Genomic DNA, 22,928 nt, shown 5'->3' on the forward strand with positions numbered 1-22,928 from the left:
TTGAAATCAGGCCCTGCCTGAAGGTCCAAGTGGGCTTGGGCTGTCTGGTCTGTGCTGCCCACATCACACCTCCCCAAACCCCAAATACTGATGTTTGCATGCTGGAGCCCCAAAGCTCCATGGAAAGGATCCTGTGCAGTGCCAAGCAGGCAGTGAAGTGGGATAAGGCTCCCAGATTTCTGCCATGCTACTGGAAAAGGAACAAGGTGCTGGACCCTGATCACAGAGGCCTTCAGTGCTTTGGCCATTGCAGAAGTCCATTGCACCAAATGAGGAGAGGACAGTGTCACTTACTAGAAAAATATATTTTATTTACCATCTGTGTTTTGCTCAGGAGACAACATCTCATGACAAGGGGGTCAGTTGAAGCCATGCCATGGATAGATGCCAGCATGTCACCACATGCATCATGAAAGGGGTGGCAGACCAGATCTCCACAGAGGATCCTCACATATTGAAAGGGCAGGAGGGGGGGTGGAAATGCTGCTTTCACCTTAAGCCTCACTGCCCTGCTGTTCAGATCCTGTCAGCACGTGGCCTCCTCACCAGCCCCACCCTCACAGTGTGGTCATGGTTCCACTCCAGGGTCAGGACTCTCCTCATGCCACCATTGCTTCTAGCATGTTCTTTGCAAGACAGTCAGGATGAGTTAAATAAAGGGGTTGAGGAGCATTTTCTGGGATGGGAACAGTTCAATAACTAAACACAAAATGAACATACCAGCTGTAACAGCCCAACTTGCAGGCAGGTGCCTGTTGGACAGCAAGCACAGAGCCCCATGCCCAGGCAGGGCGGGCAGCCATGGCCCGGGGTGAGCAGTTGTTGGCACTACTCATTCCCACACCACTCCCTGCAGTGTGGCACAACCCAGGCACTTGCAGTCCTGGCTCAAGGGACCTCCATAATGCCCACCAGCTGTCCCTGCTGGCCCAAGCTCACCAGGACCATGACACCATGTGAGGCGCAGGCCCCAGCCTCTTCTCAGGTAGCGAGTAGTGAGTTTCAATGGGGTCTTCAGCACATCACATTTTGAGTTTAGTGGGGGTTTCTTTGTAAGGAGAACATGTCCAGTTCTCTTCAGGTTGACACAATACAGCTCTGGTGCTTCCCAGGTGTCTACTTTCAAGCCTTTGCCAGTGGCTTGAACTCTTTCACACTGAAGGCCAAAACATGGTTTCTCGGTGAGTTTCGTGGTGTGTGACCCTGGTTTGGCCACTGCACTCAGGCAGCCCTCACATCCTAGGGTGTGTGTGAGGGGGGGCTGCTGGCCACACTCCATTTCAAAGCTTAAACAAGCCGAAGAAAGTCTTGGATTCCTCAAAATTAACCAGAGCGATTTTGGAGACGTTGACGTGCACACTGTCCATCTTCCTGAGACTGAATAGAGCCCCCAGGTTGCTTTTCCGGGCCCACGTCCTGTGACCCGTGCAGTAGTTGATGCCTTTGTCCTCCATCAGCACGTAGCTGCCCGGGGAGCTCGGGTTTCTCTTGTAGACAATGTGTGTGAGCACCTGGTTGTCGCAGACATTGCCCCGGAACAGCACGTTGGAGTACACGAAGTACAGCCCAGTCTCATTGATGACAAGCCCCCGGTCACGGTACTGAATGTCACTGGTGTAGGCATGGCCAGAGATGGGCTCCCACTCTAGAGGGAGGCCCTGCTGGGATGGGCTCCCTGGAAGCCCAATCAAGAAGGAAAAAAAAGGGGTGGTAAAGTACAACAGTTGTGTGGGTTTTTTCCTCTCAAGTCACACCCCACGTCACAAGTCTACCCTTGTCCAAGCCCTTGGCTGCAACCCACCCTGACCTGGCACCTCATCAACACCAGCCCCTTGTGACAGCTTCTGCCCCACACACCCCAGAGGCAAGCCAAAAACAGGCCTCGCTGAGAAGTCTGAATGAGGGGGAGGTTTTATCTGTGGAGCAACTTTCCGCCATCAGAGCACATCTTTTCCTAGGAAAATAGGAAGACCTGTGTGAGGTGGGCTCCTCACAATTACAACCATGACACCCTCTCACTCCAATCACATCTGCTCTGTCTCCTGCTCCCGAATCCTGCTGGTCCCTCAGCACATACCTGTTAAGTGTGCTGCCTTTCTTTCTTCTTTTTTCATTGACTCCTTCTGCCCTGCACAGAAATAGAGAAGACATTAGCCATGTGCCCAGAGAGCAGGAGGGAGCCAGCCACAAAGCTGTCACTTGAGACCCTGCAAACCACCCCTCTGGCCAGGCAGACCCTGTCCTCAGGGAGGCAGAGCACAGCTGGGAAAACTCTGCCTTTCCTGGGAGCCTTGGCTTCCCTTGGACAGGTGGGCCAGTTACACCAACTCAGTATGTGGATCCCACCCACTTCATCCTTCCCTTCTTATCAGCATCTACTTCATGTCCTCTAATTTTAGAAGCAGACTATTCTCTCCTCAAGCCAATTAAATTTTTCTATCCTCTCCCTTTTCTTCTTTACATTATTTCTCTGTTTCTATTTATTTATCCATCCCCTCAAGAAATTCAGGGTTACTACTTTTGTTTGGCTTCTGCTAAAGAAGCTTTTGATCAGAGCATTGAGCATCCAGTTAAAATGACAGTTCCTCTTTCCCTAAAGTGGAAAATTTATTGATATGGGAGTTGATGGGAATCAGGACTGCCCTTTCCAGAGAATTTTGCTATTTCCAAATGTGTTTGCATTCAGTATCAGAACAAATTTTGAAAGAAATTATCTTTTCTACTAACCAAAATCCTCAAAGGGAGAAAAGAAAATAAAACCTTTCAAATCTAGCAAAAATTGTCAAGAGAGCTGAAAAGCACTTTAAGACTTGGCCATCATTAAGAAGGATATCCTCACTGACAACATTAGCATGGAATGCAAATGAAAAAATAATAGTTTGGAAGTTCAAAATATGATTTTTAAATTGTTCCATTGAAATTGAAACTCCTTTTTTTCCTAAGTGAAATCTAGAAAGATTGTCGGGTTCTTGTGGAAAGTTTCAATTTCACTGAAATTACATTTCTAAGAGAAAAACTCTCTACATATAATCAAACATTTCTCAGCTAGCTTTGTACCAAAAGAATTTAGGAAAAAAATAAGGTGTGCTTTCAAGGGTGGGAGTTAATTCCTCACTCCAAAGAAAACAGACCCCTCTACTTCCTCCCAGAATCTTCTAAGAGTAAGGAGAGAAAGAAGTAACATGTCCAGTGCCCATTTCCTTTCTCCTCCTTCACTCATGTTGTTGCTCTGTGTCAGGGCGGCCAGATTCTCCCTTTCACAGCAGAGTACTCCTAGTACCATTGTCACACTGGGAATGGGAGGCCCCAGGATCTGTCACACTGTCCCAGGAACCTGTGGCTGACACCTCTGAGCAGTCCAGTGGGGAGGTTGCAGGACCAAATCCCCACAGCCCTGAGATAAAGCTCTTTGTCCAGCCAAGCAAGAGAAATCAGCACTCTCAGAGCATCAAGCTGAGACCCCTGATGAGGAAAGAGTTTGATAGGAACACTCACACCTGCTAACACAGGAGTTCCTCCTCCAAGTACATCAACTCACCTATGAGTTTCTCCAGAGCTGGAGGGATGTGTTCAGCGCTGGCAGACTGTCAAAAGAGAAGAATGACACTGTCTTAGAATGAGAGCATAAGCAGTCAAAGACTGTCTTTAACAGTGGTAAAATCTGGGTGCTCACTGGGAGCTGTCAAGTGCTAAGAAATATACAGGGAGAGACCTCATAGCACTCAGGAACATGAAGACATCCAGATACATCAGTCACCAACCAAGCAGTCCCTCACAGTAATAAGCAACCTCACATACTCTGTCACGGCAGACACTGAAGTAGCACCATCCTGTCCCTTGGGGAGTTTTATGCCACCTGAGCATTTCAGGCACAATTTCAAGTTTTTCCTTTTCCCTCTTTCCCCAGGGATGTGTGACCAGCCAGGCAAACCTCACCTCTCTGAGTTCAGCCAGTTCCTTCTCCAGGTGAAAAATTCGAAACATGCTCAGCCCCATTCCAGCGAAGGCCAGCAGGAGCAGCAAGTAGATCACCAGGAAGTCGAAGCCCCTCCTTTCCTTGTTTTTCCCTGGCTTTTTCCTCCGGTCCGGTACTGGTGGTGGGAAAGGAGCAACAGGGGGTGCCGAGGGGCAGGAAGTACTTGCTTCAGCACAGCCATCCACCCAAAAAATCTGGGGGTACCCGTAGTTCAAGTTCTGCTGCATGGCCGGGAGCGGGATGGGCTGGACACGCTTGGTGTGGTCCTCCATACGGCAGCCAAAAACTGCCGGGGTTGTCCCAGCCTGAGCACTGGGGGAGCACCCAGCTCTGCCTTTGTACGCCTGCATCCCTGCATCCGGTGAACACCCGGCTCAGATGCTGCGACTCTCTGAAAGCCTCAAGCACCGACAGCAAACCCCAAAGAGCTTCCGCCCTCGGCTGCAGGCTCGGGACACGAACCTGCTCCTCCCCCGCCAGGCAGCGGGACCAGCCCGCGGGGCTCGGGAGCCGAACGCGCTCCCGCAACCACGGGCTGAAGGTACGAGGGCTGCGCTGCCAGTCCGGGGCTGAGTGATAGCTCATACCCACCACCAGCCACTCTTTCCAGCAGCCCACTCAGACAGAGGCAGCTGCTTTTCCGCTGAGGTGTCCTAGACCACAAGCAGTGCAAAGGGAACGACAAAACCTCTGGCAGAGGTAGAGCTGATGACTTCTGCCCTCAGCAGAAGGATGAGGAACCAATGCCAAGTGCAGCTGTCAGTGCCGGGGAGTCACTTCATTTCACACAGGACAAATTCCTTACCACTGTCCGTTTTGCATCCGACCTTTTCCTTGGCTGCTTCACAGGGCATGGATCCTGAGTCACAGAACATGGTCACAGACACCATCCCACTGTAATAAAAAACAATCTATGTCAGAAGAGGAGGACACAGTGAGTGCTGCAGCCCAAACAGCCCCAGCATTACCAGCCCAAGCAGAGCTTGGTGGGCTGCCCTCACCCCCACTGATCCACCAGCCAGGCTGAACCAGGGGACTGCTGTAATGTGGGGAACACACAGTGCCTTGGGGCACAAGCAGGCTCTTCTGACAGCTTCTGATGCCCCTCATGCCTTTGCAAATACTATCTCCAATCCCACAGTCCTCTTCTAACCAGAAGAAGCCTCACAGAGGGAAGGGCTTTTTCATCATCTCTCCAGGTCAGTGCTGAGCACTGCAGCAGGATCAAACCTGGCTGGGTATCTCGTGACTAAGGCCAGGGGCAGACACAGTGCCACTCATCTTAGTAGAATTTCTCTTGCCTTTCAAGAAATCATCCAGAATCCAGGTTATGCTGCAAGGACCAGCACTTATAAGAGCTCATTACAAAATCCTAATGAAGAGAGACAGGGACATTTCCATTCCTCATTGACTGCAGATTTCTGAGTGGTGACAATGAGATTTTCCTGAAGATTTACAGGTGCACACAAGTGATTATAAACAGTTTGTTCTGGCATTTTACAGAAGTGTTTATTTGTGCTAAAAAACTAAAATGTTTGATACAAGAACAAACTGGAGATTTGTGGCTGAAGGAAGCGATCCCAACACACAGGCTTTGATCTTGAACATCAAAACTGGGATCTGAGAAGAGCACACTTGAATAATGTATGTACACTTGTTTCTCCAAAACGAGGGCTCAGCTCTGCCTCCAACCACACCAATAAATCAAACGTGCTGTCAAAGCCATGCCTGCACCACCAGACACCCCGCTGCTTTTTGAAGATGTTCACCACAGCCCTTTGCTGCAGCAGCGATATGCAGCAAAAGAGGTTTCAACAACCCCAACTGGCTCTTCCTTGCACTTCTAGGTTTCTGACACAAAAGACACAAAGCGACATAAATCCAACTCCAACAGTTCAAGCTGGGTTATGCCTTCCCTCTCTCAGCCCCCCAGAGCAGCATTCCCCAGCCAGCCCAAGGACAGGTCCCCATCCACTCCCATGGCCATTACAAGAGAGTGTCACACAGTGGCTTTGCCTGAAGATGATCCATTCCCAAGTTTTTCCCTGACACCGTGTTTAATGCCAACATCTTATCCCAGTGGGATTGAGGGTACAGTAGCAGTCTCCCTTAAACGTCAGAAGGGCTTTTATTTCTCACCCACTGCTTCCTATTTTCACAGAGATGTTTTTTTTTAATAGGTGGGTGTGAGGGACAGACAATGAAATCAGCTAAAGCCATTTCAGCTGCATCTTTGCTCTTTAATGCTCCAGTCAAGAGCCTGCTGATACCACGTCATGGCAAGCCAATGATCACAGATTTTACCATCAAAGGACTGTGTTTGGTGCACAACATTCTTTCAGGGACCTCTCCCTTCCACACACTGCACTGTGCTGGTGCTGCTGTCACACTCCGTTTTCCCTGTCACCAGCTTCAGGTATCACCAAGATGACAGAGTCACAGAGCAGTTGGCGTTGATTTAGACAAGGTTAAGCCCTCCTAAAATATGGGACAAGGACAGCTAGGTAGGAAAGGAGGGCATAAGAAGGACAAAAAGGGTATCAGATTTTTCCATCTGCCTCCCTATCCCCCTCTTCAGCGTCTGCAAGATGCATTCTCTGTTTCCAGCAGCCTTATTATGTCATTTGAACAGAAAAGAGTACTTTCAAAGGGAAACACCTTCCAGAGGCTTTATCAGAGAATTGTCTCTCTCTGCCAAACCAATGAAAAACATGATACAGACTGAAGAAAAGGATTTGCTCAGAACGACACTCTCCATCCCCACTTCACTCCCAGAGGAGACATGGGAGCTTTTAGTAACAATACACATAACTGTACTAAAGTTTATGTTGACAGCAGAGAATCAACCAGCAGCTACAAGTTGTATCAGCAGATTTAGGGACAAAGGGATGGTTTGCCTGAAATATCCCAAAGAAAGCAGGACTTGAACAATGATCCAGATCCAACACTTGACAGAAGATAAAACAAAACCAACTTAAGTGTGAACCTCTGTGTAGGAGAGGCTCTCATCATGTTTTGGACAGAGTCTGTCTGAAAGCGATTAACAAATGTTTCCTATTACGCTAATGACTGGTGGAAATGCCAAAAAGCAACTCCTGAAAGCCCACAGGCCTGCATAAATTACACCCAAGAACTGAGGAAGTTGAGACTCATTTGCATTCAAAAAACAGTATTCAAAACCATGAGGACAGGGAATTGTGTCACAAGAGAAGTCCAGAAACAAAGACTTCAAATCAAGCTCTTTAGGTAGAAAATATCATATTAGAAAGAAAACAATTCTGAAACTGAGGCTCCTCAGATGGACATGAGCTCCCAGTAGGGAAAGCCCACGCGTTCCCATAAGTTCCCCCATGAGAGCTCACATACAGCACCAGACAGCTACAGACAGTCCTGGAACCCACTTCCAAGTCTATTTTTAACTTTGGAGAGGCTCTGGAAGAAGTTGCAGTAACTGCTGGACAGCAAAGGGATCCAACTCTGTGCATTGAAGAGCGGATTGGCAGGGAGGGATGGACAGTGTGTGGAAAGCCTGTACAAACAGGGACAATTTCCAGCAGCAGAGTGCTCTTGAATCTCACAGAATAAAAACCTTCCCAGAGAGCCACAGCTGAAGGAGTTCCAACAAAAAAAAAAAAAGGACGTGGATTTTTGACTGAACATTAGCATGGATGCTTGTAAGAGCTGCCTCCAAAGGGAGAGGATCTTCATCTACTGAAGCCTTGGAGAGGCATGGAAGACATTTGAACTCACTCAGCCTTTGCAGTTGGTGCTGACGTCTTCGGGTCGTTTCTTTATTACATGCTTTTTTAACAGTTTGGTTTCCCAGATGAGGGTGACGCTTTTCATTTCCTCAGTGACTGCTCTCCTTGCTAGAAGCATTTACAGCACATGTAAAGCCATGTCTTGGTGCCAAAAGCTCATAGGGGGGACATTCGGATACTCACACTTGAGCAGATTTCAAAATCCACTGCTAACAGCTCAGGACTGGTGTTGCAGTGCTTAATACATCCCTCTTCCAGTGAGCAAGGGGCTTTGTCCTCTCCTTCACCACGATCCCAACAAGCAGACAGCAGCCCTGAATTCAGCAAAAGAGGTACAGGGCTCTGTCCTGAGGTGGGAGAGAATCCAAGGAGCCAAAGCAGCTGAGAAAAAGAGGAATAATTAAAATATTACTCTGCTGCTTTCATTTCTTTTGAACAAGGAAATGAGTTATAGTGGTTATGAGGTAACGGGATCTATTCTGAGAAACAGAAGCAGGTCGTTTCATATGATACAATAGCTTAGTTATGGGAGAAAAAATGTAATGAGGTGCTGTGGTCACTTAGAGGTTGTGAGGAAGACCAAGGAGAACGTGCAGATGCTGATTTCCCGTCTCCTCCCCAGTGACAGCTGAGAACTGCATTCACAAGCTCTTCAGTAGGGTCTGTGCCCTGCTCCAGGTTCTCAGCACGTCAGCCTTTGCCCTGAAAAACACCAGCTGGCTCTGCTGGCCAATGTGGCCTAGTTGGTATTTGACAATTTCGTTTTCTTGGGAGTAGCCTCAGTCCATAAAAAAAAACAAACAAAAAACCCCAAACCAGCCAACCAGCAACAACAAAAAACCAACAAAATCCCCCAAGATCTACACTGAGATCTTCACTGAGTCCACCAGGATCACACCTCAGCTCCAGGTCACTCAGCAAATTCAGGTCCTCCAGCATTGTTTTCATGACAGAGAGCCCAGCAGCAGGTGTGCCCATCTCATTACACAGCACAGATATCAGCTGACTTCCCAAAGCCCCGAGGGACCTTCAGCTGACTTTCCTGGGATTTAACTTTGAGCTACAGGTGGTTTCATGAGCAGTCTATACAACCTTTATGTTCCAGCAGTAATTGTGTCAAATTATGACCAACAGAAGATTCATTACCTGCTTTAAGTTATTTTTCTGGGAGAAAAGAAATAGACAGGGATTCTTGTTTGCTGCAAGTTTGTGGAGGGCCTGGCAGCTGGATGTAGGCTCTGACCACATCTAACAAAGGAAAAACAAGCCTCAGGGTGGCAAACATTTTCCATCTCTAGGTCCACAAAGTGCAGAACTAATTTCCTCTCTATTCCCTACCAAAAGTTGTACTGCTGATGTGGGAGTTACTGGGTGATGCCACTGGAAAGCAGCACAGGTGAGACCAGTTGCAGCTCCCAGGCCACGTGTCCAATGTGAGACAGCAGCAAGGCAGCAGGAAGCTCCTTGGAAACTTCCTTCAAAATTACTATCCTTAAATTAGAGAAGGGATAAGTAAGAAAGATTCATTTCAGCACCCTTTCCTAAACTAAAGCATTTTCTCTAGACAAGCTCTGGGGACACAGATTATCTCAGCTCTCACAAACCACAGCGATGTCTCCCGCAGCACCCAGTGCTGTTTGACACTTCGGGTTTCCAGATGAGCCACCCAGTGCCTGCTCACAGCAGTTTGTGGTCAGGGCTCTACACTATAATTGTTCCTAATCAAGTGGAACATGTTTGTACCCCATTAAGCAAAGCATGCTAAGCTGTTCCATCTTGCTTCATCTCGTGCTGTAACTTGGCAAAAGCAGAAGCCACACAGAGACACCTTAGACTTGAGTTCTCTACTTACAACACCAACCAACTAATAGAGTTTCCATATTTAAAAAATATTGGTTTTCCTCTCTTGATACTTAATGTATATAACCTAAATGCCGCCTTCTGGCAACCACAGCTGGTAATTCACTTACACAAGGTGTATGTTCGTGATTATCCATCCCCCTGAGGAAACCTCTGCATTCTGTAGGTATTTTTTGACCACAGGCTCCAGACCTGCCCAAGGTCTGAAGGACACCATCCTCACTCAGCACACACACACTGGTTTCTTAGTATTTTACATGAGCAGCTGTCCAGTCTCAGTATGTAATATCACAAGATGGACTAGCCCCTCCCCTATTTAAGTATCCACATCACCAGAGGAATTCATTCAGATTTAAAGACTGTCTTCATTAGAAACTATTATTCCCTATATAAAGATTATAACCAATTTGAGAGACCTGATTCCACCAAAGAATCAGATTTTGAAAGCTAGATTGCATGACATTAATACAACCGAAAGTAAAAAATTACTCAAGAGCCCACATGAAAGGACAACATTAAGCAGTAAGAACATGATATTGAGAGTCCTTTTTTAAAACAGTGGTTACAGATACTTAAAAGCAGGAAGTCAGCAGAAGGTGGAAGCTGTGGTTCAATCTCCAATCTCCTGCCAAAGCACACACTCTCGACTCTGCAAAAGCACAATCAGTTCTGTAGGTTCCTTCAGATGTGTTATTCCCATGGCACATTTCCTGTTCATTACAGGACAAGCTTTATCCCTGATACTCTTCCACAGAATGCAGCAACTCCTTAGATCTAAGTCATGCCCAGTGCTTAAAATGTACAGAGAGCACAGGGTATTAAAGGATTGGTTTAGAAGGCATTTGGTTTGACATCTGAAACTGTTAACTTGGAAATGTGAACATGTGCTTGGAATTTCAACATTGTCAGACTGAAATAGTCAATGGCCTAAACACTGTAAGATCACCAAAAGACTTTTGTCCACTGTAGCAAACTGAAAAGAAACAGCTGCACAACCAGCAAAGCCTCCCCCTCCCTGAATGTGCTACTGCTACTGGGAAAGGACCTTCAGATGAGACAAGTGGGTGCTATGGTCCAACTACCCCCTACCTGAAGCTACAAACTGGATTGCCAGAAAAGAGGCAAATCCTGCAGAAGCAGGATAATCCTTCTTATCGTGCCAGTGTCCTCCCTTACATGATGGCTCTGCTGTGAAGATCCCTCTGGGGAGCATCCAAGACTTATGACATGTCCCATGACATGATCCACTGAAAAACTCCCCACCCCAGAGGAAGTACAAGGCATTACCACCTGAGCTTGAAATCTCTGAGGTTTGGGGGGGGGGGGTGTCTTCCCCCAGCCCCAATGGATCAAGACCACCACTTCAACCAACAGACATGGAAGCTGCAACTACCAAGTTTCATTGCTGCATCTAGTGATGGTGACTATATATATGTATATATATATCTTTGGACCCTTATCCTTTCTTTCCCTTTCTCTCCCTTACACATTTTCTTAGGTGTTATTTTTATGCCTTAATATTGCTATGCTTTAATATTGCTGCATCACTATAGATGTTGGCACCCAAAATGGCAACACACTTGTTTACCTTTGAAACAAAGTTGTTCTGAAATAAACCCTACACATATTTTTATATATATATATATATATATATATGTATGTTTACAAACACAACTATTCAGTGTTGTTTCACTCTAATCCACCCCAAAGGATTTATTAACAAGAACCTGGGTTACCCTCCTCTTCTGGGCGGGTCATAACAAATGTGCAGCCTCATTCTACATTTATCAGCCTAGTATATACCTGCCAGTCTTTGCTTCATAGCAGAGAGTAAAGATGGGCTGTTTTAAGAATTCAGACATGTCCAGTTTCAGGTGATTCTTACTGAAGAGAAGAGCCCAGTGGTTGCCTGGGCAATGAAGGTACACAGTTTCCTACAAGTGACATATCAAGAGAAAGGAGTAAATAAAAGAAGCCCACACCTTCCCCCCAAAAAAACAGCCACTCTCCCCATCCAATCCCCCCTCCCCAGCAAAACCCACACTAAATTGCTTTTTAAATAACAGTGCTATGATGAAGCAGAGAGTCTTGAGACACTCAAGTGAAAAAATCAATGCTGAAGAGCCTGTGAATTCAGCATTTGGCTGCACACAGTGCTTAAGTTAGGAGGGAAGGACCAGTAAGAGGCAAACCAAGCTGAAAACTCTGGTTTGAAATAATAAATTACTCCCTAACCTTTTCCTTTCAGGGCCTTTTATATCTTTCACAAACCTTAGCTCTGAGTATCAAGAGGTCATTTCATGCAGTTGTTCTCACAGAAAGCCACCACGCCCAGGGATCCCCCTGGGCAAGGTGTGAACTGACCTGCTGGAAACTTATCCAGCAGTTTCACAGGGCCACAATTCCTGAACTTTCAGACAAAGCAAAGCTTGGCCTTCAGAATTCACCTCCCCCCTTTCTTTCTTTAGATAGACAAACACATCTAGGCTGAGTTTATGAACTTCTTACTAGGGTTGAAGGACTCCAGTCCTAGTCCTAGACTGAAAATTAAAGAACAGTCCTTCTCAGACAATTTAAGCCACAAGTTTCATTTTCAAAGGAAAAATGCCAGTAAATGAAAGACAAAGTGTTCAGATTTATTTGGAAATTCACAGTTTCTAATGGCACTACAGCTCTGTAGTTACATACTCTTGTTCCACAACATTGGATGCTGCACTCTGGTGGTATGTATTTTCCTAATCCAGGTTTGACACCCTTCTGAATTCAGGTTCAACACGTCTGGTTCATGTGCTCTGACTGGCTAATTGTGCAGATCAACTCTGAAAGTACATCACTTTAAAGTATTCAAAAACTAACAAGAAAGCAGCAAAAAAACCAAAGTCTTTAAATAAGTCACATTACATACAATACCCAGGAAAGGCATTAGATCTGTTAAAAAGGGTACCACTAAAAGTGCTCAATAAGTTAACTTATTTTGTACAACGTGAACCTGTAACACCTGTCAAAAGGAATAACCTTTTGTTCCACTCATTCAGAATCACACAACATTTTAGCAACCACACATCCTATAGTATCCAAATATACAATCACAGTCAAAATAAAAAACACTTGAATATGAAATACCAACCATACCAACACTGCACATTTGTTAGCCAATACAAAAGCAAACGTTGTGGAAATACCCCCAGTGAACCAGCCCGACTGCTCAGACTCCAAGGCTTTGCAAACTCAGCGCAGCCGGACCGGCTCAGAGAACAGCCTGGCTGTACTGGGCTCACTCTCCCGTTCTTCAGCTGAGCTTTCACTGAACTCAGCACAACAGTGAGCATTCTTCATCCACTTCCTTCAGAGAACTGCAGCAGGCCATTGAGATGACAAATGCATTCATCAGCCTCAGGTTCCACTGCACAGGGGAAGTCCTGGAGAGCCACCGTCACTGATTTTGCACAGACTACAGCTCACATTTGTGACTCAAGGTGCAAACAGACAGAGTTACCAACCCTGGTGACATATTTTCCTCAGAGTTTGCAAAACCAGAATCTAGTCAGGCAAGTCCATCTATTGGTATTTTTACAGTATCCAGTCCACATTACCGAGTCCAGCTGAAGGCCAACACATGTCCCTTTACAGCACTGTAGTGTTGCATCTTCAAAAAAAGCTAGAGAAATTACAAAATAAATCAAATGACAAACAATTGTATCTCCCCTCTTCCAGTGGCATTATAAATAGACAAAAGGCACATAAATATGGGAAGGTGCAAGAAATAGGAACAAAGCTAAAGGAAGAGGATTAGGCTTTTATCCCTATTCCACCCAACAAACTGGGTTTCAAAAAATCTCTGTCCCAGGAACTGTGAAAAAAAACCTTTATAAAATGAACCCTGCCCTCCCTCCCCCCAAGCTGTTCTCATAGGAAATTATCAGCCTTGTAAAGCTGCAGCTTATAGCCAAGATTGACACAATCCCATCTATTTTAAAAAGGCAGAAACCAAATTTCTGAATACTTTCCAATTGGTTGAGCTCTTTGTCTCCCACTATCCTCCCACAGAATACCACAGACTGTTCTCAAACGAACAAACACTCTCCTGTTTGAGAAGTTCAGCTAGTTTTAGATGTGTCCAGACACTGTCGTGACACCAAGTGTTCCCACTGTTATATCTTTGTTTCCTTTGATTATGTCATGCAGGCTTGGCATTGACCCCGACTTAGTCTGTATCAGAGTTTTTATGAGCTTCCCTTGGTCTGAAACTTTAGACCGTCTTCGCTTTATAGCCCTCTTCTCAGTTTTTGTCTTTTGGGTCTGCCCATTGCACAGACTCGTACACGCTGAAATGCCACAAAAATAAGACTCCTCAGACTGTGATGATGTTTCGGAGCTTCCTTCGGATGGGGGGCCCTTATACGAAGAGTGATAAACTTCCCCAATGTTAGAGAAGTCCCTCTGGTTTGTGAAGGGCTTCCTTCCTTTGATTTCCCCATTGGCTATGGGATGCACAGGCTCTGTTGTCGGCTTAACAGTCTCTGGCTTTTCACTTTTGTATTTGCATCGCTTTTTCTGAAATCACAAGGGAAAAAAAGAAACACTGAGGTTCTGGAAGGGAAGCAGAGCAGCCAAGATGCCTTCAATCACCTGCCAGCACAAGCACCTCAGCCCCACCAGCCCTCCCACCCCAACCCACTCCACAGTACCTTCTTCTCTGGGGAAAACTTCAGAGGTTCTACAATGTACAGATCCTCTGGATCCACTGTAAGAGAGGAAACACATTTAGCAGTCCTGACACTGCCAGCTCTAGAGCAACACAACAAAATATTCCACTTATCAGGCACATTTTTTTCTCCCTTTGTAAGTTAAGGGGGCACAACACAAACACTGGAAGTGAGGGAGCACACAGAGGAATTCCACTGTGCTGTCACGGCAGCTGTCAGTGGCACACACTTGAAAACAGGTGGTTTTCTGATAAATTAGGTCATGGGAGAGGAGCAGAGAACATCCTTTGGGGAAAAGGAGCAGGAGTCAGCAAAAGCTGATGTCTAGGAAAACAAACCAGAATAACAGTGTTTAACAAGCAACCTGACCCTGACAGGACAGAAGCACGTGCACCTATCAAGGACACAGATGTTCAGATGGACAAGAGACCAGTCTGGCATTCTTCCACCAGGGCTTTGGTGGAAGCAAAACCATTCTTCCAAGATGAAGCAGGAAAAGTGTGTTTTTTCAAAAAAGAAAATAAAATAGCATAGGCCTTAGCTAGTCTTTATTACAACACATTTCCAACTCAACTTACGAGTTTTCATGCACTTGCATTCACAGTACAAAAACTTGTGAGGCAAGTTTGCTGCACCCAAAGAACAGTGTCAGCTGCATACTCGGTAATTACTATAATCTGCAACACTTGGTTTTGCATGACAATGATGGCCTAAGAAATCAAAATTCAGTTGTCCCAAGTCTAACGTGAATACTGAAAAGACCAGATCGTTCCTCGTGCCCAAGCCAAGATAAATGGTCTAAATTTCTTACCACAGTTGCTAAATTTGAATCCTAAATACCTGCCAAGTTTCAAACACAGACTATCAAGACTTCTGAAAAGTAGGGCACTCAGACTTCCCACGTCTGACACTTACAAGAAAAAAAACTACTCTGCAAGCTTGACAGCTTTGCAGATCTGAGTGCCTGCATGGATTGCTACTAACCCAAAGAAATCATGTGCAGAGCAGAGCATAACTGATATCAAAAACTGCATTTAAGGTTTTAGCATAATCCAGCACACTTCTATGAATATCTGGTAATTTGTTCACAAACCACCTTGTCCTACAGAACACATATATGAACTATATGCACACTGTGTAGCACTAAGAGTAACACTAGAAACTAGATGTACAATATGAATAATACCTTCTTTACCAGCTAGCTGAAAAGACTGTGATCTGACCAGTGGAAGAGAAGTTCTTCTTTTCAGATTCATATCATCATAGGAGGAAAAACACCTAGAAAATTCCAGAAAGCTTTTTTAACACAGTTTTCTCAGTACTTTGTCATACACATTTTTCATTAAAAAGCATTTTTGGTAGAAAGACAGAATTGAGGTGCCCAAGACAGCCTGGCAATCAGACAGAGCACTGTGTTTGCAACACGTTATCAAGTGTAGTAGGCCCAAAATGCTTCTAGGAGAGTGTTACTACAAAGCAGTAATGGCTCTTTGCCATCAGTTTTGAGTGTGCAGAAAGACAACTCAGAATTAAAGCAGATATTTCAGTACCAGCAGACTGTGGAAATACCAAAAAAAGCTGCAATAACAATTAAGTTTCAAATATAAATGCATTACCTTTTGGGGCTAGGGTAGTGATTGCTTTTGGGAATTTTTGAGAGGTAATCGTCACAGAACTGAGAAGGGCTCCTGCACCGCTGCACAAAAAGCACCAAGCCCAGGATGAGACAAAGAACCAGTGAAATCACCAGGTAAGTCTGTCGATCAGAAACCTGCAGGAATTGGATACCATTATTAAAGACAGAATAATTTCCTGATACTACTATTTTCGTGTTTTAAACTTTAAAAGACAAATTACGTGGTCTCAAAGTCACTGTCCTTCAGTTTCACTTAACACTTGTTCAAATTTGAGTAGTTTTTCAGAGGTTTGATGCAGTCTGTGGGCTGTGCAGCACTGAAGGAGTGAAGGTCGAATCCCACTAAGTGCTAACACAGGACAGTAATTTACTGCCTACAGTACCAGCATTACTAGAGAAGCTGCCACCCCTTGTAAAGAGCATTCAAACCTACCTGAAGCAATAAAAAAGCATGCTTAGAAGGTAACTTCTCTGGTTTACAATTGGCATGGATGCAACACTATAGCAAATTAAGTGATACTTTTCATCAGCTGACACTGAAGTACTTCACAGAACACCATTATAATCACTTGATTCAATGTGGTTTCACTAACCACAGCACTCGTGAACAGGAGCTTAGCCAGCCAGGTACCAAAGAAGGAGTCACACTAAGTGTCAGAAAATAGCTCAAGGGAGGTCTCTGGCAACAGGCACAAAATTAAAAAGGTCATGTTTATGATACTGCTTGAAATCCCAGGCAGGAGAACAAACATTTGAGACAAGACATTCTCAGTATTGTTGCCAAGATCCCCCTAATCTCCAAAGATGACAATATCCAGTGAAGAAAGGAGAAAGGTGCCTTAGCTCAGACTACAGTCATGGGGTTGTAGGGCTGTAGTAATCATTACCAATTTTGCTGTGCACAAAACAGCTCAAGCTACTCAAATTTGTAGCTAAAAGCTTAGGATAAAGCAAGCTGAAAGCAACACTACAGACAACTTAAAGCTTCATTTAAAGACTCTGGTCTCTTCAAACAGAGATCTGTTTATGCATCTGTTTCCTCTGAGTCCTCGTGCCATACTGCTGAACTGTAATTACCTCCCGTTTGAGCTCTGCCACAGTCGCTGACAGATTGGAAGCCAGCTGGGTCATGTTGGTGAGCTGTGCTTGTAACAGCTGGATTGCTTCTGTCTGACGCTGATCCTGTGTTCAAGAGAGTCATGGTCATGTTAGTGCTTGTCAGGTTCCCACTATCATATGCACTTGTGTACAGTTAGTGTTCTTTCTGTCTGACACAGCCAGGCACTCTGCAGCCACATGACCCATCCAGTATTGTTTTTAGCCCAGCTTTATGTAACATTTTGACCTGTCAGATAACATTTCGTAAGGTTATGCCAAGTGCATTTCATTACAGTGACTTGTGCTGCCCTCATTCCAGGCAGAGTGAGCAGCCAGCTCCAGGCAGTGGCTGTCAGGAGGCTGAGTACTGCCACGTCACAGAATACACATGCACACCACCAGGCACAGCTCCAGTCTCAGGGCTGACACAGAGCTCTTGTCCCAGGATCAGGCAGCCAGTCACTTAATGACAGGAGCCAGGAACAACAACTTTGGAGCTGCTCCCCGGAAAGAGCCCTAACAGGATTCTTAATCCTATGAGAAATCAAGGAAGGTGAGCAGAATATCAGAGAGGTTAACCAAGAGGAGACTGATCAGCATTGATACTCTTCAAAAAACAGAACAGAAATGAGAACACACTTGAAGTTGCCATTTTCTTCACTGGTGATAGATGAGTAAACTACAGGCCTGGGACTGCACTTCAGAAACTTAGCAGGCTTGGTCCCAAACTGTCTCAATGCCACATGCAGAGTTGCTTTAGTGAATATTCAGCACAACCTTACAGGCTGTGTTTCACAGTTGCTCAGAAAAGCCAGGATGGCAGAGCAGGGAAAACCCACATTTTAAAAAATGAACTAAAGCTTTGTTACCTGAATTACATTTTCAAATGCAAATTTCACTTAAGCCTTTACTGTACCCCTCTACCTTGCTATAGGTTAGGTCTCTTCAGCAGCAGCAGAGAATTTGTCTATCTATACTTTAAATCAGATATGAAAAACCAACCAAGTTAAAAAAATTGTTTTAGCCATTACCAGCTGATAACTTATTTTTTTTCTTCAAATACAAAATCAGAAAACAGAGCTGGGAATGGCCTTACTCTAAAACAACTGGGAACATAGATAAGAATTTTACTGTGGAGAAAAAAAACAGGGAAGTAAGGGATGGATACTTGTAAAACACAGATATACAGCTCAACTGAAAGAGGATTTCTCCAACTCCTTGCAACTCTTCATTAAAAGTAAACTTTCTTAATTAGGAAAACACTTAAATACTCCAACAAGCCATACCTGCTCTTCTGCTATTCTTGAGGTGTTCTGAAGTTTTATTATTGTTTTATTGAAAGCCTTCTGCATTTCTTCCATTTGTTTTCGGTACCTAAAACAAAGAGCATGTAAGTCTGGAATACTAGTGCATAAAACTCCTCAGCTTAGACTTGTCTTCAGAAACCATGACTATGCCAGTGAAAGAACTTCTCTTTGCCCAAAGTTTTATTTAAATATCAAGTGGCATTTGCTTTTAAGTTTCACACATAAAACAGATGTGTCTTTCTGGGTTTTTTTGTTTGTTTGTTTTTTCCCCAAGGTTAAAATCAAATTTATTTCAACACCTTGGAATTTAGTGCCAATTTACTGAACTTCACTCTGGAAACACTGACTGCCGAGACAGACAACACAACAGTAAGTACAATGAAGAGCCCCTTCCTTGGAACCAATTCTGAAATTGGTACATTTCCCATTTCTCCTGTCCCTAAGGAGCACCACACATAAACACTAATATAGATACATCCCTCACAGAAAGCTCTTAGTTCCTTCTCCACACTCACTTATTCAACAGGAGTTATTACAGATGGATAACATAGTAATTTAAGTGGAAGTAACTCAATAAAGAAGGCATTGTAGGTCTGTGGCATTCAGTTTTAAAGCAACAGAAGGATGTGCCCTTTGGTTGAAAGGATTAGGGATAGGATTAGTGCCTACCTCCTGGCAACACTTTATCCTTTTAAAAAACCCACAGCAATATTCCTCAGAACAAAATAAATGTGATTGTATCTGAAATACAAAGAGGGAACCTCTGCCACACACAGACATCTGGGTCTCCAGCAGCTACCCAGGCTTAGTTACTTTCCTCAGTGTTCCATAAAGCTTTATGCTGTGATTTACACTCTACCCAACTACCCCCGTGTTACTCTCCATATAGGGATGTTCCTCTGTGCCAATGGCTAAGACCATCCTCAGACTTACCTCTGACTGAGTTCTTCTAAATAACGGCTGCTGAGAGACATATTGACTTCCAGGGCTTTTATGCGGTTATTCAAGCGCATGAAGACAGATTCCTTTTGATTGGATCCATGAATGAGATTCCCATTAGCATAGCCTAGATCTGTTGAATTCTGCAATTCAGCATAGAAGTCTGTAGCTGTTCTCTGTGGTCCCCCTGAGACTGGAATTGCCATTAAAACTTCTTCAGCTGCCTGATCGTCCTCCTTTGTTTCGGCAGGCACAGAAGATTCGACAGGAGGCAAAATAGGTTTCTGCACTTCTGGAGTGCTCTCCTTTCCTTCCCCAGCAACACTGGTTACTACATCCACTGTATTTTCAGGCTGCAGAACAGTCTTTGTAGGCTTTGAAATCACTGGAGTAGCCATAGTCTCTCTTGTGCTCATCTCCTTTGCCTCAGTGACCACACTGGTCTCAGAAGGTACAGGGCTTTCTTCTACAATCGAGCTCTCAGCCTTTTCCATTTCAGCACTGATCTCAGGTACATCCACCTGGGGAGTCCCCTTCAGTGCTACCTGGCCTGCATCTTCTTTTGCAGGCTCCAACACCACGTCTGTTGTGGGTGATGGCTTAACTTGAGAAGTAACTTCCAAGAGGAGGGACTGAGAGACAGTTTGAGGATGGCTCGGCTCCAGTTCAATTGGCTCTGTGGTCTCATTACTTATCTCCTCGTGGACCACACTGCTCAAGACAACTGCAGCAATGGACCCAGATGGTCTCTCGGCTTTGCTGTCCGGTTGCTCAGGCAGAGGCTCATCTATCGACGCAGGGACAGACTCGGTCAGAGCTGCCTGTGGCTGCTGCACATCAGCAGGGTGAGCTGGCCCGTCCTTGCCTCCAGTTTTACTGTGCTGCCGACGCAGGGCTGCTGCCACTGAGCACCACTTAAACAGGTACTCCGAAAACGTGGAAATACAGCACACTGCTGCCATGTCACAGCAGTACTGCTCTGTCTCGAGTTCAAACCAGGTCGATGCTTCTTCTTCCTGATCATCACTGGACAGCAAGGTTACTGTGGACTGGCTTGTATCTTCTTCATACTCTTGTACAAGCTGAACAATAGGACTCTCTTTAGTCAAATCCACCACTACTTGCTCTTTATCTATCTGTGGAATATCTGTAGTAACAAGTCTACAACAAAAGAGTTAAAGACAGGATGTTAATTCAACAGTTTTACATGCCTGCTCTGGAAGACTGCAAAAGTAGGATCTTTTAGAAAAATCAGCAAGGCTTCATCTGGTAACCAAGGACCAATTTGAAGACAGTGAGAAATTCTCTAAGGTAGCATTTTCTCTGGTGCTCTTCAGTCTCAACTTGCAAACAAATTATTTCAACCCTTGCTTCCGAAACAGAAGCCTTCTCAGTCAGATATTGCCCCTTCCCTCACCCCTGAAAAAAGTCACCATTTCAAATATGACTAAATTCTTCCACAGCAAACATCTTACTCTGCTGCTGCAATCTTCAAATGCAAACACAGGAATCTCAGCCTTCCCACTGAACTTCCTCAGTCTCTCAACAACCAGAGTACTAGAAAACTATAAAACCTCTAAATACAACACAATTCATGTCTTAACATTTAAGAGGTAGAATCTTGGCTCTAAGTAGCCAAATCAATTCTCAACAATTGCAATCAAGTGAAAAAAAAAAGTCCCAGAATCTATATACAACTCCTCTTTCCAGCCTAATCTGTGTATTTGCATACAAATTTTTATTAAGGATAGCCTAGCAAATATATTAAGCTTCTAAACACGAATTTTTGCCCGTATAATTTGGTTGAAGTTTCAGCAATATAATTTAATGCCTAATTGTCTCCCTTGCAGGAGACAACCACAAAACCTGGACCAATATTAAGTCAGTTGCTGTGCCAAAACAAAACATGTTATAATGTTTTATTATGGAAATACATATAAACAGTAACTAAACCAATAAATTCCCCTGGTTAGTAACATTACCATACTACAGACTTCACCAAACACTTGCTTTTTCACTTGTTTATGTCTGTATGCCATACCTGAGCATTCTGGTACCAAAGATTCCAGACTAGTGCCTGTTAGTCTCTTCTAGGAACTTATTAGAGAAACCCCACCAACAATCACTTACTCTGGTGAAGGAACAGGCGTTGGTTCAGGTAGTCTCGGTGCAGCTGTTGAAGTTGCAGGAGTGGCAGTGACATTTTCAGACACACTTTTGTTCCCTGCTGCAGGAAGGAGGTAAATGTGAACATTAAAAGTCAAGAACCATCTTTGTTTTCAAAGAGTTTGAAGTCTGGGTTTGTTGCTGGGGTTTTCTTTGATTATTAACTGCTCTACCAAATTAATTGCAGATTTGTTATTTGAATGAAAGTGCTACTGTCAGTTTATAAATATGATATTGTGGACAGCCTCAGAATACTTCCAGAAAGAAGCAGCAAATTAGACTTTACAACTTCAGCTGGGTAACAAAGAGTAAAGATCTCTGAACAAAACTGAACAGGCCTATGTGTCATCTTTATATCAGTTCCTTCCTCAGCAAATTTGGCATCTTTGTTCCACTTTTCACAGTAAGTAAGATAAGAATTCCATGACACTAATCAGCTGTGCCATAAAAGGTGGAAAAAGTCACTTAAACATAGGTCACCCAACTCTTCACAGAAACATTAAACAAGACAACAAGAAGAAATTAAAACTTTACAGAATTTTCATTAAAGAAAACAACCATCTATAAAATACCTTCTGTTTCAGTCGACTCCTCAGTTTTGGCTCCGAGCATATTAGCAGCAATGTTCACCATGCTGAGGATAGCATCTAAAAGAGACAACAGCTACTCAACAAGGACACACTCAGAGGGCCCAGAGATGAGCAGCACTGAGCAATCTGCTATTTTGCAATACTTGCTTGAAAGGAATCACAGTACAAAGACATTAAAAAAGCCTGGTCATTCTATTATGTGGGATGCAGCTGTTCCTTTTAAAGGGTAGGTTAATAAGCTAGAAACCTGCACCTAACCTTTACCAGCTGGACCTTCTAACAACAGCAAGAAGTACTTGCTGATCATCAGTCCACTGAAACCAAGGAATAGTAAAACAAACAGAGTATTTAAGCATGGAATTTGCTGACAACTTGAGTATGTGAATCTCTGAGGAAGGTCCTAAGCCAGAAATTTAAAGCTTGAACACTCAAACAGAAAAGCTCTAATAAAGACAGGTTGGCTCCTTTCTCATAATAGAACTAAAGTGAGTCGAGAAATGTCAAGACTAGTGGAAGACTGCAGAATACTTCCTATGAGATTAAATGTCTGGGAATCCCTAAATCTTCCCCTCAGAGGACCCTCTTCCTCACTGCTTGTTTAAAACAACTGATGCAAAATGGAAACCTATCACTTTTGTCAAGGCATGTACATATAAGAAAACCACCACAGAAAAACCCACAAACTCTACTCCCAAAAGAGGAACCCTGCCAGAGAGGAAAGGTCTCAACAACAAGATCCACTGAACAATGATCACTGCAATGTTTCAGTGCTTTAGGAAGACAGCTGAGCACCATCAGCAACAGAGGTTTCAAATCTTTTAATCTTTGCTTTAGTATTCAAAAAAACTAACAGAAAAGTCACTGTATTTTTTAGACAGTGAACGTAAAC

The 22,928-nt window shown here is 44.3% G+C and overlaps 2 protein-coding genes across 3 annotated transcripts in view; both read right to left on the reverse strand.

Moving 5' to 3' along the window:
• Positions 1-437: 437 nt before the first annotated feature.
• FASLG (Fas ligand) lies at positions 438-11,631 on the reverse strand. Its single transcript, XM_051806893.1, has 6 exons — positions 11,401-11,631; positions 4,782-4,870; positions 3,937-4,328; positions 3,539-3,584; positions 2,078-2,128; positions 438-1,675 (listed from the first exon to the last, which is right to left on the reverse strand). The coding sequence occupies exons 1-6, from the start codon at positions 11,457-11,459 to the stop codon at positions 1,281-1,283; spliced, it is 1,032 nt and encodes a 343-aa protein (XP_051662853.1). The 5' UTR covers positions 11,460-11,631; the 3' UTR covers positions 438-1,280.
• A 581-nt stretch (positions 11,632-12,212) lies between these two features.
• The window catches only part of SUCO (SUN domain containing ossification factor), a 38,094-nt gene continuing 27,378 nt past the window's right edge, over positions 12,213-22,928 (reverse strand). For both annotated transcript variants that reach the window (XM_051805786.1, XM_051805777.1), the window contains 9 exons: positions 22,022-22,096; positions 21,414-21,510; positions 19,278-20,444; positions 18,324-18,411; positions 17,017-17,121; positions 15,920-16,074; positions 15,490-15,581; positions 14,286-14,341; positions 12,213-14,151 (listed from right to left, as the gene is read on the reverse strand). In XM_051805786.1, the coding sequence (XP_051661746.1) occupies positions 13,705-14,151; positions 14,286-14,341; positions 15,490-15,581; positions 15,920-16,074; positions 17,017-17,121; positions 18,324-18,411; positions 19,278-20,444; positions 21,414-21,510; positions 22,022-22,096 (2,282 nt within the window). In that variant the 3' untranslated portion in view covers positions 12,213-13,704. The remainder of the gene's footprint in view (positions 14,152-14,285; positions 14,342-15,489; positions 15,582-15,919; positions 16,075-17,016; positions 17,122-18,323; positions 18,412-19,277; positions 20,445-21,413; positions 21,511-22,021; positions 22,097-22,928) is intronic.

Source organism: Manacus candei, unplaced genomic scaffold (assembly GCF_025592945.1).
Source record: "Manacus candei isolate 608988 ecotype Guabito, Panama unplaced genomic scaffold, ASM2559294v1 h1tg000005l, whole genome shotgun sequence".
Lineage (NCBI taxonomy): Eukaryota > Metazoa > Chordata > Aves > Passeriformes > Pipridae > Manacus > Manacus candei.

Bases quoted from the DNA above. Each gene is read 5' to 3' on its own strand.
- FASLG (XM_051806893.1), bottom strand. From the start codon at position 11,459: ATGTCTGAATTCTTAAAACAGCCCATCTTTACTCTCTGCTATGAAGCA. The intron at 4,329-4,781 runs GTAAGGAATTTG...CACCGGATGCAG, and splicing joins CGGATGCAAAACGGACAGTG to GGATGCAGGCGTACAAAGGC. The intron at 1,676-2,077 runs GTATGTGCTGAG...TTGGGCTTCCAG, and splicing joins AAAGGCAGCACACTTAACAG to GGAGCCCATCCCAGCAGGGC.